The 15,835-nt window shown below is 34.7% G+C and overlaps 1 protein-coding gene across 3 annotated transcripts in view; it reads right to left on the bottom strand.

The window, feature by feature from the left end:
- UNC13C (unc-13 homolog C) overlaps positions 1-15,835 on the bottom strand; it is a 216,060-nt gene that overhangs the window by 90,775 nt on the left and 109,450 nt on the right. For all 3 annotated transcript variants that reach the window (XM_075764598.1, XM_075764600.1, XM_075764599.1), the window contains 3 exons: positions 7,030-7,199; positions 5,552-5,667; positions 3,905-4,068 (listed from right to left, as the gene is read on the bottom strand). In XM_075764598.1, the coding sequence (XP_075620713.1) occupies positions 3,905-4,068; positions 5,552-5,667; positions 7,030-7,199 (450 nt within the window). The remainder of the gene's footprint in view (positions 1-3,904; positions 4,069-5,551; positions 5,668-7,029; positions 7,200-15,835) is intronic.

Raw genomic sequence — 15,835 nt, forward strand, 5'->3', positions numbered from 1 at the left:
CTGTCATATCTATTTTATTTCCTATCCTCTCACACATACATGCTTTGACTTCTGGAAGTATACACATATAATTCATGTAGCGGACAGTATCTATTTGGCTGCTATCCATCATAAAAAAAAATAAAAAAATCTTCTGACCCATATAAGAATGGCTGTAATTGCCTTTCATTTCTTTTTCCCAATACAGACTCCGTGAGGAGTAGAGGAATGTAATTGTAAGAAAGAAGAGTGGATTATGGAATCTCTACAGTCAAGACTTTACAAAGAGCTGCCATTACTGCAACACAAGCAGGCTTTTTGTTGTATTTTGGTTTTGTGTCAATAATTGATTTTCTATTCCACATCTGGTAACTTAAAAGCAGATTTCCTTGCTTAGGAACTGGGCAGTTGGAATCCGCATCTTGAGAGTAAGACACCCCTTCTAAGTGGGCATGTAGGGAAGAACTGTCTATATTTGGTCTCATTAAAAATGTGGATGTCTGTCTCCAACAACAGGTGCAATCACACTTGAATTCTTTGTCTTCATAAGTTTAATAGCAGAGGTCTCACTAGGGACAATGACTAAGGCAAATGAGTAACCATCTATGTGATATCTTTTGGGTTGATATCCACATTTCAGTAAATTTTTGGTGGTACACAGGTAGTCTCCTGATATAGACTCAAACACTGACTCACATGTGACATGTTTTAAATCACAGAAAATGCAGAATTTTTTTGCTGATGCTGGTTGAGAGAGGAAAAGAGCTTGAGCTTTATGTTTTCAGGACTTTTAGTTGATCACCTGTTGGACTGATCTTCCATGAAGCAGTCAGGCACTGAAACAATAAACTGATCTAAATTCTTTATCTTTGCTGAGTTGCCACAATTGTGGTTGATGAGTATACTCAGTGTATTGGGAAAATCAACCCTACGCTTTTGAAATATTATTTCTGTGCTTTAAAGGAGTAAATATATATATTAATTTGAGAGTGAGAAACAAATCATCAGGGTCTGCTAAGAGGATCATAGATGACAAAGCCACCAGCACGAACCTGAAAAGATAGACTAGTGGGGTTGTTTATTACTGTAGCAGAACAGGATGCCGAATTTTTCTAGGAAGTAGTACATTAGGAAGGCTTAAATTAGATTTATGTTATGTTCAAAAATGCAGAATGGCATATGTTCCTACTCCAGCACATGGTGTCTACCTATACCTAAAAGGGGTTAAGACTTCCTATCATTAAGTGGCACTGAAACTTTATCTAATAGGTAATTTTAAAACAGCAAAGAAATATGAATTTTAAAAATCACATTCAGACAAAAGAACACCTCATTAGCAACACCCTAAAACTCACTTGAGTCTGATACAGTGCATAAAAAGCATGTGGATGCTCTCTGGGGTCTGGATCATGGGCTATGAAAGCATAATCAGTTTTGCATTTACAAATGCAAACATTTTAATTTACAATGTTATCGTGAGACATGCAATAGAAATATTCTGCAACTAGATTCTCGAGCAAAACATGCTTACACAATATTCCTTTGGGCCAAGTGATTATATTCAAATTCTCTCTCTGTTGCATAGTAGAAAATTGCTTTTCTATCAGTAGGAGCACACTATTACCAAATGGAACCTGATCATTCTATTTTCCAAAACAAGAAGCTCTACATTTTCTCCCAGCCATCAAAGTTGTTGCAGGAGAAAAAGGTGATCTCAAACACAAATAAAAACAACATGTAACAGTCCAAAAGAAAATTCTCCATGACAGATCTAGTGTCTTCACTACTCTTCTGCCCAAAGTCTGAATGTTCTTTCAGTAAAGACATGTCTGCTGATGAACCAGCAAAAAATATATGAATGTATATTCTTCTCCAAGTATTATTTGAGATTGCATTCGTTATTGATTTTATTCTTAACTTAAATAGGATGTGGCCTACCCCTCAAATAGGGATTGCTCATTATTAACATGCAACATTTTAAAATGTAAATGGACATGGGTATGGCAACAATGAGGTTTTAGATGTAAATGTGTAAATTATCTGTGATTACCAATATCTAATTCACTTTCTTACTACACCTGCCTTCAAATACCTGGTTTGCAGTCATCAACAGCAAGGAAATTTGGTGGAAAAGGTATAGAAGGAAGCAAGAACAAAAAGAGGACAAGCCAGCATAGGTCATTTAACTTAAAATGGCTTGGTATAGAATTTTTGAGTAAGGATTCCTGAAAAATGTGTTGCAGGACTTGGCCAGCTCCTTGGTAGATGTTCAGACTCAATTTACTTGCTTTTCATGAATATCTATATGTTATGTTATTTACTGATATAAAATAAAACATCTTCTTTATATGAAAGTATATCTCATCCACTTCTAAAACTGTTAATGAAAAAAGCTTTTTAAATATTCACATGTCAATTATATTGCTATTTTTGCAGTACTGAATTTTGCTACATTTGAATTTCTAAAATCAGTTTCAAACTTTCTCTGGAAAATTTCAGAGTACTGGCATTCATCAAGAGACAAAGGCAAAAAAACTTCAAAATAATTTTTCAGTTGAGGTTGCTCATCAAAAATACAATCATGTTGTATTGTGATAACCAACTACTGGGGCTATAGTTAAGAGGAAACACTAATGCTAAATCTGTCCTGCTTTTTTTTCCTAAGGAAGACAGTAATAACAGCCCTCCCTTGGCATTAATAGCTCTTGAGAATTCATCTCATAAAACCTTGAATTCATTTTGATACATACAGCAGGAACAACTCTATCATTTTAGAGATTAACATTTTGGTAAAAATGCCATACCATTTTAAATCAAATTATTAACTAGCCTAGTACTATATTTTTATAAGTAACGTAACAATCAAGTTGTAAAGACATACATGGCTAAAGAGAATCTAAATGTGAAAACCCAAATATTCATGAAACTCAATGCACGAGTTCCTCCATATGTAGTATAGATATACAATACCACAGGGGAACTGTCAAGCTTGCTTAATTCTTGTGTGCAATGTTGTTTAAGGTCCTTGGAGGAAGAGCATTAAAAACATACTACAAATAAATCCTCTACCTTTCTATTAGACATACATTACAATAAGTCACAATGAGCTACATAAAGTGAAAGACACGTTCATTACTATAGCAGATGGTGTCTTTACATCCTGCGATAAAAAGAAAACGTCACATGTTTATATGCCTTCATACTTATTACAAGATATTTTTTGGGGGGATATACTGTAAAGAGATGGAGGAAATGAGATACATGTTCTGATTAAAAATTCCATAATATCAGTTTTCTATAGGAAATTTTTTCTAGTTTTATTCTTTAGAGGACTCATTTGGAGTCCTCTGTTTTCCTATGGCTGCAGTAGAAGGAGAATATAGTCCTTTTCACTAGACAAAGTAAGAATATATGATGCAGCTCCTGTATCCCCAGGCCTCTAAGCTCAGTGGTGCTGTGTTCTGATCAGACAACTACTTTAGTATGGAAAGTGTTGTAACAGGTTCTAATATAATTAAAAATGCTTTGCATGAATTATTTACATGCACTGTGAAAGTTTACTATAGCCATTGCTGGTGTTCTCTGTTGATTTCTGTACTCTTGGAAAGGAGACCTTGTGAAACCTGTTCTACCACCCCTATCCCATCTGAAACAGTGGAAGTCTTTCTGATCCTTGCAACATATCAGTAGCATAAAGATTAAGAAATGCATTAGCAGCAATACTAGTAACAGTTTATAAAACGCTTGTATATATCGTAATTCCATTGAAGATGAGAAGCAGTTCAATGAAAATCAGATGGACAAAAATGCTAAGAATTTTAAATCAGGAATGAGAGTGAAATGGAGAAGGAAGGCTTGGAACTCATCACTTCCCTCAGACGCATTCTTGACAGTAGAGTAGAAAACCAGGCATAATAATACTTACGTCATAGCTTGATAAATATATTCAATTCCATAGCGCATTGCAAATTCATCTACAATTTCTTGTGCAGCATCATCAAAGTACACCTTCCAGGCTTCATCACCTTTCACTTCAGGAATTTTTACAACACCATTAGATTTAACTTCCGTCAAGTAATGGAATAGATTCTAAATGTAAGAAATGTTTCAAATAGGAATTTTTGGCTTTTAAGTGGCATTCTGAAAGTATATCCTATATAATAGTCATCCATATGTTCATTGTTAGGGTTTTTTTGGTTTGGTTTTTTTATATTTATTTTATTTTTCTGAAGACTGGCACTAACTAGTCATCATTTGATAAACAAAAAAAACCCAAGACTAAGCACATTTTTTCTAATGGAACTCTGGTAGTGTAGGCTTGTGATTCAGTGCATTGATCTGTCTCCTTGACATAAGGTCACATCAGGTAACTGGCATAGTTAACAAAATCATGCAGAAACTTCTTCTTCTTTGTCGTATGCCTTTGCTAATGAATGAAATTGTGAAGTTGTAATGCTCACTAAGTAGTGCTTCAACTTTAATTGGATCTGTGACCAATACATTTCAAACTCGTTACTTTAAACCTGTAAGTTACAGGAGACCTACCAGAAGTATTGCAGAAACCCCTCAAGTAGAGAAAGGCATGCAATAAAGTTTAGGTTTAGCAACCTTAGGACAACATGAAGTATTTAATTTGATGTTAATTTCATAGAACGCTGCTCAGATTACCTAGCTGCATATATATCCACAAACTCAGCAGCAGATTTGATTTCCTATTGTCAGTGACCAAAAAAAACCCCACCAAAACTTTGAAATAATGTTTTGCTTATTAGCCCATAACTGTCTTGTGGACTATCTTAAAGCAATATAATTTTGCCATTTACTGCACAGGTCAAAACATTTACAATATCAGGTCAAAAATATCTATAAGCACAAATGCCCTGAGCATTCAGTTTTACAAGTGATCAACAACGGGATTTTGTGGATACATACTAGTGCTGAACTTTCAGCCATATATTATCTATCAGCTTTCAGAAAATACTTGCATTTTTAGAATAGAACTTCAATGGGGATCACTGTTTGAGGGAAGAGGAATCAAATACAAAGAAAATCTTTTGAAAGACACACTGGTTTATCAGTGACTTTAATTTTTTTTTTTTTTTTTTAACGTTGACAAAAGCAATGTAGATGATGGGAGAATCAAATTTTGTATTGTCTGTGCTTCTCCTGCTTTTTCTTGCTCTGTCCAAAATATAAATTAATGTAGCAGGAAAGAAGTCTTTTACAATTAATAGCCATATTTCTGTAATATACAGAAATGGCTGTATCTTCATGATATTAGTAAGCATGTGTGGAGTATCAAAATGCTAAAAGAAAATATGGGAGGAGGAGAATTTAGCTGACTCCACCTCTTCTTTTTTCTAACTCCTACTGGCAGGAATGATCTGCTGGTGTTACGTTGTCCCGCCTTTGACTCTGAACCTGATATGCCATCAGCAATACAAAGTGGGAATCCAAAATAAACTTGTCCTGAGGTGTAGCAGCAGTTGTTATATAGCTTTTTTTCCTTATCCATGCAACAACTGAATAGTAATTTCTGTATAGTGTGCTTTCTTTAACTTTTCCGACATACCTCATGTAGACAGGTGTACTGCACATGGTAGGGAGCAACTTTCTCCTCTCCTTTTATTTCAACATTGATTTTCAATCTAATGGCACCAGAGACAGCTGATTTATCTGTTCGCTTTTCTGAAGAGCAGAAAAATAATATATTAGTAACTATCAAGAATACATATATGTCATGTGTAAAGCTTTCATAAATTGTTCTAGCTTCATAAGAATGTTTTTTAAAGCCAGAAAGTCCTGCTGTTGTGAACAAGAGGATTTTTTTAATACGTCATATATAGTTCAGGCCACGAAGCAGAATATCGAACTATAAAGTAAAGAATCTTTCTTATTTTATCTGCCAAATTCAAACCAGGCTGCACAGTGCTTTATTTAACACTTTTCCCTTTTCAACTGAAATTATTTCCATTTTCAATCTGGTGTCTATCTGTAATATTTATCTGTACTAATGATTATTATTTTCATCATTGATACTTTTATTATGAAGACTTTAGCAACAACCTGAACTACTGTGTCTGAGAGAAACTAAAAATGTTCTTAGCAAAACTCAATTACAGAGCTAAGCTGAATCTTACAGAAAAAATGGTATGAAGAACTTTTCACACTATCTGTCCTAGTCTGTTTAGTTGCTGTCACTCATTGTGGAGGTTACTGATCATCTTTGACTCCAATTTTCACTTTGTCCAATTAACTCTAGCAGTATAACTGAGTCAATAGGTATTACAATTTTCATGATTCTTTCACAAAGTGCTGTGATGGGAGTGGTGATGAACAATACAATTAATAAGAATTGATATTCCACAAATCCAATTGTTTTGAGTATTTCACTCCTCTTTCCTCTGTATGATGTGACATATTGCATTTGTGTCAATGTGTATCACAATAAAATACACCATTCTTTTTAGAATATTAGAATTATCACAAGCCATTTACCAATATTTCTTTTTAGATGATTATTGAAAGGTTTTCATTCTAGATTCTTCCTTTCACAGAGCACATAGATTTTCTATGTTATTATTAAACTGCTTCCAGCCAAATCAGATCAGCAAGACGTGTTTTAAAAATCCATTAATTTATATTAGTATTTACATCATTTAAGTCACTGAAATTTTTGAAGGAATAAAATTCATAATTCATAATGACCCAATTATCTTACCTTTAAAAAAATTTCATTATAAATAGGAAATAAAGCAAGGCTTTCTTTTCTCTGTCAGTAAGAAATCAAATAGTTCCCTGACACATATATATACATATTTCACTAGGAAAGGAAACACTAGACAGGGTAACAAGGACTGTTGATTAGGAAACAAATGCCCTACAGTATTTTTCTTTGATATTGTTGTGATTAGTCTGCATTCTGTAATTGTCATAACTGTGGATCAAAACAAAGAAAGTATCTTTCATTTTCAAAGTGTAATATTTAAGATTTTAAATGCTTAGATTCTACCTAAAGTTATTTTAAAAAAAAATCAGTAAGTGTCATACCTAAATTATACCACACATCCATTTCTCCGCTCAGTGTTCTTACTTCAATGATTGTTTGCCCGAGGAAGTCATCTGATTCCTTTTTGAAATGTTGTTTTACTCTAGATTTGATGTCATCATCTTCATCCCATACTCTCACTTTTATTCTATCTGTAGAGTTATGGCATTCACTATAACAACAATAATAATAAAATACAAAATGTGATACATAAGCGACATACATTTGTACTGCCGTTCAATTCATTGTCCTCGATTTCCGTACAGTTGCTTAACTGCATAAAGTGACAGAATACAAATAGCGTGCAACATTCAGTGGAATTTGCCAGGGACAAAATTACAATTACTATATAAAAGAAAGTAAAGAGATTAACTTGACTGAAAAAATATATATATGGATTGTATTTAGGAATGTCATGAATGCATCAAAAGTATTAACTAATTTACAATGTGTACTTCTTGATGCTATTATTTAACAAATATCTTAGGAAAGATACAGTTAGATCAGGCTTATTCATTCAGAAATGCTATGTAGCACATATAGTAGACCACAAAAGTAGCAGCCTAGAATGTTATAATACAATAAGTGAGAAAATCTTAAAGAATATTTCCAGTACGTGGCAGGAAGTTTTTGAAAAAAACCCAACAAGTATGCACAAATATCACAGCAAGACAAGACAGGCAATCAGAAAAACCTAGGGAAATAAGTAGCTGCTTTCTTTAAAAGATATATTACTTTTCTCCAAGACCTCCATTCCATGGTAAGGAGGAGTATAGACAGACTACCATATACTAAAAAATTCCTTGCAAATTTAAGCTGCTTACTAACCCCTCATGAGTGGATTTGAGAAACTACCGGATGTATGAAAGAGTGAGGTGGCTTAACTTGCAATCTGCAGAGTTCCCAGTGGATAAAATTTTTTACTCCCAGTTCCATCCTGCATATATCTGCACAGAAATGGAAAAGGGACACTAGTGCTGCTTATTCCTATAAGCCACAATGAGGACTCTTTACTGTTGGCCAGCATTGGCTTTTGATGAGTTCATTGGAATATCCTAAGATTGACTGCAGAAGTCTGTGGTAGTGAAAAACTTTCTCATGACATTTAATAGCTAGTACAGACCTGGCGCCATTATAAGCCGTGTCATACTCATGCATCTGTACTAACTGGGTTTTTTTAATATCCATTCAGTAATACTACAAAAATATTTTAAATATTACAAATTTTTAGTTATTTTTAAATATACCTTTAAAGTGTAGCAGCAAATTTTCATCTTCAGTAAGGTCTTTGATTAGATTAAGAGTTCTTACTTGAAATCTATTCTAAGCACTATCACTGCTCAGTGATCTGTCTCAGCATTTCCAGCATTAAAACAGTAATACTATAACTTATCTCCCAAGTGGCACCCCTCAGGGGTGTTCTAAGAATTAATTAGTGGTGGTAATGGGCTTTGGAAGTATAAAGTGCTTTAAATGGTATTATTACTGCCAAGGCCAATCAGTCACTAAAAATGGCACGCACAGCTTTTACTCTGCCTCACTGTGACAACATTCAGTATCACAGAAATGCTTCTGTCTGTATTCCAAAGTTTAACATTGCAGATATCTCTGGTAATTAAAAACCACATTGTTCTGTGATTAGCAAAACTAATGAAGCCTGGTTTCTTTTTGTCTTATGACTGACATCTAACAAACTGCAATCACCTATTGAATCTTCTCCCATAATTGGGATTTTCATAAATTACTCCTTCATATGGACTCCCTGGTGTCTATTATGGGGTGAGCTCATACTGAGAACACTGTTAGGATCTCATCTCTGTCTGACCACCTATTTTCAGAAAACACGATGCACGTAGTATTAGGCAATCTGTGAAATTTTTCTAACCACAAAATTCAAAAGCTACTGGCAAGGACGTATAAAATACAGGAAGACATCAATGGATCAAATAAACATCTTTGCCTTAAGAAACTAGGCTAAACCCAGAAACCATTTAATTTTCCTAAAATATAGCCCAAATTATTGCTTAACATAACTGGAGTCCTGAATTGCATTTAGCTATGCATCCAACAGAAATATTAAACAGAGGATTTCTACAGTGGCATAGGGACGTCCATCAGTGCAGTGGCATTTATGTGACCCTCATCACCATATCTGTGCTATCAGTAGAAATCTTGTTCCTGCTTTGCTTCTCAGGGAGATGCTGCATATAAAAAGTCATTAAATGGTACTTCAGTACAAACACCATATTTTTATTCTCCTGAGACAACACCAATTTCCCTCTGATGTACACTTAGCTGATTAAGGAATATTTATTCAGATGGTCGGGATGACTGCAGTCTTCCATAATATCCTCATTTGTGTCTCCTACATTTTTTTCTCCTTTAATCTTAGGTTAGTGAAACATGGTGAGACCTATCACAACCAATGGTTTTACTGACATGTTCATCTTTGTGTCAAACTTTAGCTCTGCTACATGTTTAACATTCCTGTGCAAGACCCCAAAACTAGCTTAGATTTGTGATGCAAGAACAGAAGGGTGGATGAACACATATTTCTGCTGGCCTGCCCTGTGGCAGCGCGACTGCAGGGAGATTGACTATTAGAATCACAGAGCTGTCTCTACATGATTCTACCCACCTGCCCAGCCTCTCAGAAACAGCAGTGTGTAATGAGATGCACATTTCTATTCTGCTTTAGTCACTGGTAACATCTGTGCAGAAGCTCTGTGGGTTTGCAAAAGGCATGGGGTGGGATTCCTACTTCTGTTTACTCTATCCAGGGAAATCAGCCCAGGGAATTCAAGGTAAAGACAACATATGCTATTTTCAGTGTTGTTGTTCTAGCCACTCCGCTTTGTATGCTCAGTGTTTGCTAAGGTGTGATACAGGAAGGTGAAAGGGAATTGTTCTTTAGCACACAGAGAACGAAGATGCTGATGCTTTTGAAAGCTGGGAAAGCTGCAGTATATTCAGAGAAGCTAGATAGAAGAGATTGATAAATTATTAAAACTATCTGGTGACACTACATTACTTCTGCATTTACAGAATGCCGCACAGACATGAAATAATCCTCACAGCATTCCTGCTTACTCTAATGTCTAGAGTAATAAAAAATGTAATAATAAACTATCTTTACTATAGTAGTCCCATGTCAATTTAATATTAGGTGACTGGCATGACCTGATTATACACCTCATCTAAGAGATCTGCATCCAGTGTTAAAATAACAACTGATACTGTGTTACTTTCAGTAAAGAAAGAAATGCAAATGAATGAAGAAGGTGGTAAAGAATGCATGGAGACTAATTTTACACTCTGTCAAAATGAAATACATTCACCCTAATGTCATTCTTTTCTTGCAGTCTTCAGTAAAAATTCTTACATCCACTAACAAATTTGCTACTCTGAATATAGTTAGTCTAGATGGAGAGGGTTTGTTGTTTTTCCCCTACTTTAGAAAAATGTTATTTCCATAACTTAAATAATTTTTTCTGATAAAATAGACTTCGTGAAATACTATAAGCAATCAGCAGGCAAATTAGGCTGTCAGAGATGTAGAAAATGAATTTGACTGACAAGTCTTTGCAACATCTTTGCCTGTTCACTTCCAGTTTTGCACATTTAGTAGCTTACCATTGTTTTTCTAAATCAACTTTTAACCAATAATTTTGCAAATGAGTAGTCTAAAAATCAAACATACGCTACTTTTAACTAGAGCTCCAAAGAAGTGGAGAAAAATCTTTCCTGTCACAATAAGACAGACAAATCTGTTTAGAACTGGTCTTGTATTTCCTGAGCACTCAGCAGACTAGTTCAAGAGTAGACAGCTAGTGGTAGAAAAGCTTTGGAGAACTTGTACTCTAACAGAAAAAAACCCTGTTCAATGCCACAGATAATGACCAAGTTCTTTTTAAAAAAATATCCTCAAAAGTGTAAGAACAAAGACATGTAAAAAAGGGAAAAATATACTAATCTTACTCCAATTTTACAGCTGGGATAATGATTCACAGACTGATTAAATCACTCTACATGTATCTTCCTTACTTCTCTCTCATAGTGCCCATTCCTCCTTTTCAAAATGTATTTAGCCTTTTTTTTTCTCCTGAAGCACTAGCATGCATTTTTATTCCCAGCAGTGGTTAAAAAAAAAAACAAAAAAACAAACCCAACAACAAAGTGTGAGATAAGTTTCTTTTATAAACATTTTCTCTGCTCTCCAATGAGGATTTCCAAGCTCCAACTACTATTCACCTACTTAACTTTCCAGAAATGTCAAATCCAGACCAACATGACTCACCAAAGTTCCAGAGAAGTCACTCTGGTTGTTGATGGACAAACCTGAAGATTGTTTAATTTTTTTTCAATAGGCTACTTCAGCTTAAGACTGCCAGCCTGCCTCTGTAAGAGCACTTGCTAAAGAATCACTGTGGTCTACTGTAATTGAAGTACATAACCTTTGTCTTTTGCTGTATTTTGTTTTCAGTTGCTTTCTCTGGTAGCTTCTATTTTTGTTTAGCCTGTTACAAAAGTACCTGAATTCTTTTTGGACATACACTCATTAAGGCATGTAATGAAAACAGGATACATACCACTTTGTGATATTAACCATAATTACACTTATTATTCATATCATTGTTTCAGATTAATATTGCTTTAGTTGTAGACCATATATGTTAGATGTCTTCCACAAATGAAAGGAATACATTTTTGAATATAATATTTAGTTCTTTTAAGTGCTATATTCACTCAGTGAGTCAACACTGACTTAATTGGAAAACAGATAAAAATCAAAGTGCCACCTGGCTACATGAACTATGTATGCAAAAAAGTAGTTCAAAATGTAGCACAGATTAAAAAAAACACATAGCAAATGACCGATCTTTTTTTTTTTTAAACCCCATACAAACAAGCATAAGGAATATATTTTCTATATCAGGTAATGCACATAAAACAATCCAAGAGTTGAACCTTGCTAAATTCTTAATGTTATTCCCTTATACTAAAATATCTTGGATGCCATATGGTCTAGGTGGGGAATGGAAAGTGATAAGAGATTTTGTTCTAGAAGTATAAAGAAACCATGCAGTCATGGAAGATAGTAGTAGAATGAAGTTCAGGAAGCCATTTATTGCTATTATTACCCTCATGTTTATTATTACCATTACTGCAAGCCAGAACCAGATACATCCATGGCATTCGTATGAGACGTCTGTCCACTCTGTTCTTAAACGTTCAGAGAAAGCTCCATAGTCTCTCAGGAAATCTACCTATTCCAGTACTTCACTAGCCCCACAGCTGGCAATCTTTTTCTGCAGGCTGATTTAAGCCTCTCTAAATGGAATTTATGTCTATTACTTCTTGTTCTACTATAATGGTAAGCACAAAAATAGATTATTCCTTTTTGGTTTGCAGGAGAAAGGATGTGTTTAAAGACATCTTTACCTCCACTACTTGTTTCTTCTCTAATCTGGACAGTTCCAAATCTTTAATAGTGTGGTCATGGGCCATGCTTCCTGATAAACTAGAATGAGATTAATTATGCCTTTTCTTGTATTAGTTTACTGTGTCATAGGAAAAAGATTGTATAAAATTAACCTGGATTGACAGCACTTTGGGGAAAGGGGGTGGGGGCAAAGACTCAGACCAAACATGCTGTACTGTGAAACTGAAAAACATTATTGCTGAACAGACAATTTATCGTTTGAATTGGTTCTTAGAGGTGTTCTGCTCTCTTGTTTTGGGCTGAGGCTGTGAGATACATTTTAATTAGTGGGATCTCTCTCAGACTTGGCTGCTTATTGAAGAATTTTTAGAATGGATAAATCCAGTAAACTAATCTGCAGGTTTCTATTACCCAATTGGTATTGTGTAATATACTTCTCTGTTATATACTCTTGCTTTTGAAACAATCCTTAAGCTGTTTCAACTGTTCTCACAAGACTGTGTTTAGATATCACTGGAAACTGGAACACCTTTAAACAGTTAATCAATCCCGTTGTCTTCAGGTACAGTGAGGATTATGCTTTTTACAAAGTTCAGTTGATCAAGAAGTATAAAATGACAGCAGGAAAGGACTTTGGTAAGGTCCTCTTGTTGTATTTATTTCCATGGCTGCATACAGTAAAGTATTGCTTTAAATGAATCCACAAATCACTTCTTTGCAGTATAAATAAACTGTGTGAGTGCTGCTCTCTAAGGTAATTCTAAGGAAAGAACATCCACAGCTGGATGCCTGAAATAGCTGCCAAAAATTCTCACTTCATCAGAAACTCTAGACTGAAATATCCGACATATGAAGCAGTTGAACAGCTTCTCTGACCAATACAGAGGCTTTAACTATCATGCTCTCTAATCTACATCAATGCTGTTTGGTGCTAGAGGACACTTTTTCCCAGTATTATCTGCTAAAATATATAGCAGTAAGAATTATCAGCAACATTCTAGTTGTTTGAACAAATAGTTTTGTTGTTGGGTTTTTTTTTTCTGCAAACAATTGTAAATCTTCTCTCTATTGGATTTTATATCTGCATTGATATTTTCAGTATATCACCAGGAAATCATCAAGAATGTCAGAAGTCAGACAAATTCTAATGGTTCAGTGATGATCAGGTGGTAATCATAGTCTTCAAAAAACCCTTCTCATTGGTCTAATTTAAGTAAATGAGATCAAATGTTTTCATGCACCAAAAGGATGAAACCATATGGTGGTCTAGTGACAGCCAAAATAGAATAAGTAATGTAAAATAATCATCCAATTATATGAAAGACTGCTGGTTTATACAACTAACTGTATCTGAGGTGTTGATGAGCGGTCAGAGGAAACACGATACCTGCAAAATCTGCAAGGCAATTTGGAGATGCGTACTTGCTAGACAACACTGCCAGAAAAAAGCAGATTTCTATATTCTTCCTTGTAACTGAAAAATAAAAATGCAGTCCCTTTTCCTACATCAGATGCCACACTCAACTGGAAGAGCGAAGGTGACAGATAGCTGCAAGACTCTTCCTTTGTTCTGACATTGAAAAAAAACTCTCCTATCACTGATGTTTTATTGAAAAAATAAAAACTGCTCTGTTTTCTCCTTTCTAATAATGCCAATAGAAAGAATCAAAGCTCGTAGCACCTACATTACATTCATTAAAGGAGCATCTGCTGGCCTATTTACTTCTCTGTCTTGTGTACAAAAAACCCTAGACATTTCAAGGAAAGTTGTTTTCTTCCTCTGCTAGGTTTGGGTTTTGTTTTTTTTTTTTCTCTGAGATGCATGCAGCTGTATATAAGTTCTACTTTATTATGGTTTACGAGCTCCCATGTTAAAATCTATGCCAGTATCCCATTGCCATTTAGCAGAAGATTACATTACGTTTTGTTAGAAACCTTCATTCTCTGCTTACCATATGATTATATTAGGGTTATGTGTGATTCTGCAAACTAGAACACTGCCCTCACTCTATCTGCTATGGCAGAGCAAATGCACAATGGGGAGCCAATGTTTTTTCCAAGTCCTTGTTTTGGAACAGATGGGGAAATTTAAATGAATGTTTTGGTATTATGAGTAAATATATGATTGTACGATTTTGAGATATATTTTATTTCTGCAATTTATCATTTAGGAGTTATAATGAGGATTACTATTTGGTTTTAAACGGGACTATCAAATATCACTAATAGAGCCTGATTTAAATGAAACTTCCTGAGTCAGTGAAATAGTTATATTGATCTACTTTAGGTTTAATCTTGTGGTTAAACATTTATAGTTTATTTAATACACTTTAGCAATTCTCATATACTTGCAATTGAAAACCAATGCATTAAATAAGTTAGGGAGATAACTCTATCAAGTGCTATAAAAATGATTGAAAATGTACTCAGTTCAAAGCAGTTACTCAGGAGATTTATGCTATAGTAAGGTTTGGGGTTTTTTTATTAGCGTTATTGCTAGAGGACCAGATGATAGTAATAGTTAGTGCTGAGTGGAAAAGAAAAAAAAAATATTTTCAAGTTTCCATGGATTTTATGGTAGCCCTGCTCATTTCTTTGAGAAAATACATTTAAAAATTCATACCAAATTTGCTGAATTGCCATTCAACTTTTGACACTATGCAATTCATACGATTAAATGCAAGAAAGTAATTCATCTCCTCCCTTTGGCTACTCACAGTCATTCAATGAGGTATGACACTTCAACTGTTACTGGAGTAACACAAATAACTTGAAAAGAAAATATTGTCTGTATAGGGGAAGCCTGTAAAAAGTTTCTGAGTGTTTTCTCTGAATTAACTATTCATTTCTAGCACTGGCCTTTGAATCTGAGAAAGGAATGGGCGTGCATTGTTTAATATAGTTGGATTACCTAGTACATTTTCTAGACAAATAGAAGTGGCATCTTGGGTCATACCTCTTTCAAACTCACTAGTGAAATGACAACTTCCTCAACAATAAGGCAGCAAATTTTAGTCAAAAAACAGGGAAGAGAAAATAGCTGTTGTGCTACATAAAAAGGTCACCTCTCATGTTATGATGCTGCACCTTCTTGAAGAAAACAGAGCTCTTATTTCAAATGCCTGAATCCAAACAAAAATTATTTCCATGGTTTATGTAGATAGGAATAATGACAACTGATGTCTTCCTTGTAGCAGGAAAGAAACTAAATAATGTTATAGCCTGAAGCATTTTACATTGTGGTGAGTGGTTGTTTTGAAATTGCCTGTTGCGCACAGTGACTAACTAGGAATTCTGAATCTTGACTGGGCAGTCTGCAGGATCCTGAGCTGTTCTGCTGCTGCTTCATAAATTCAGGGTTGCTT

Source organism: Balearica regulorum, chromosome 12 (genome assembly GCF_011004875.1).
Source record: "Balearica regulorum gibbericeps isolate bBalReg1 chromosome 12, bBalReg1.pri, whole genome shotgun sequence".
Lineage (NCBI taxonomy): Eukaryota > Metazoa > Chordata > Aves > Gruiformes > Gruidae > Balearica > Balearica regulorum.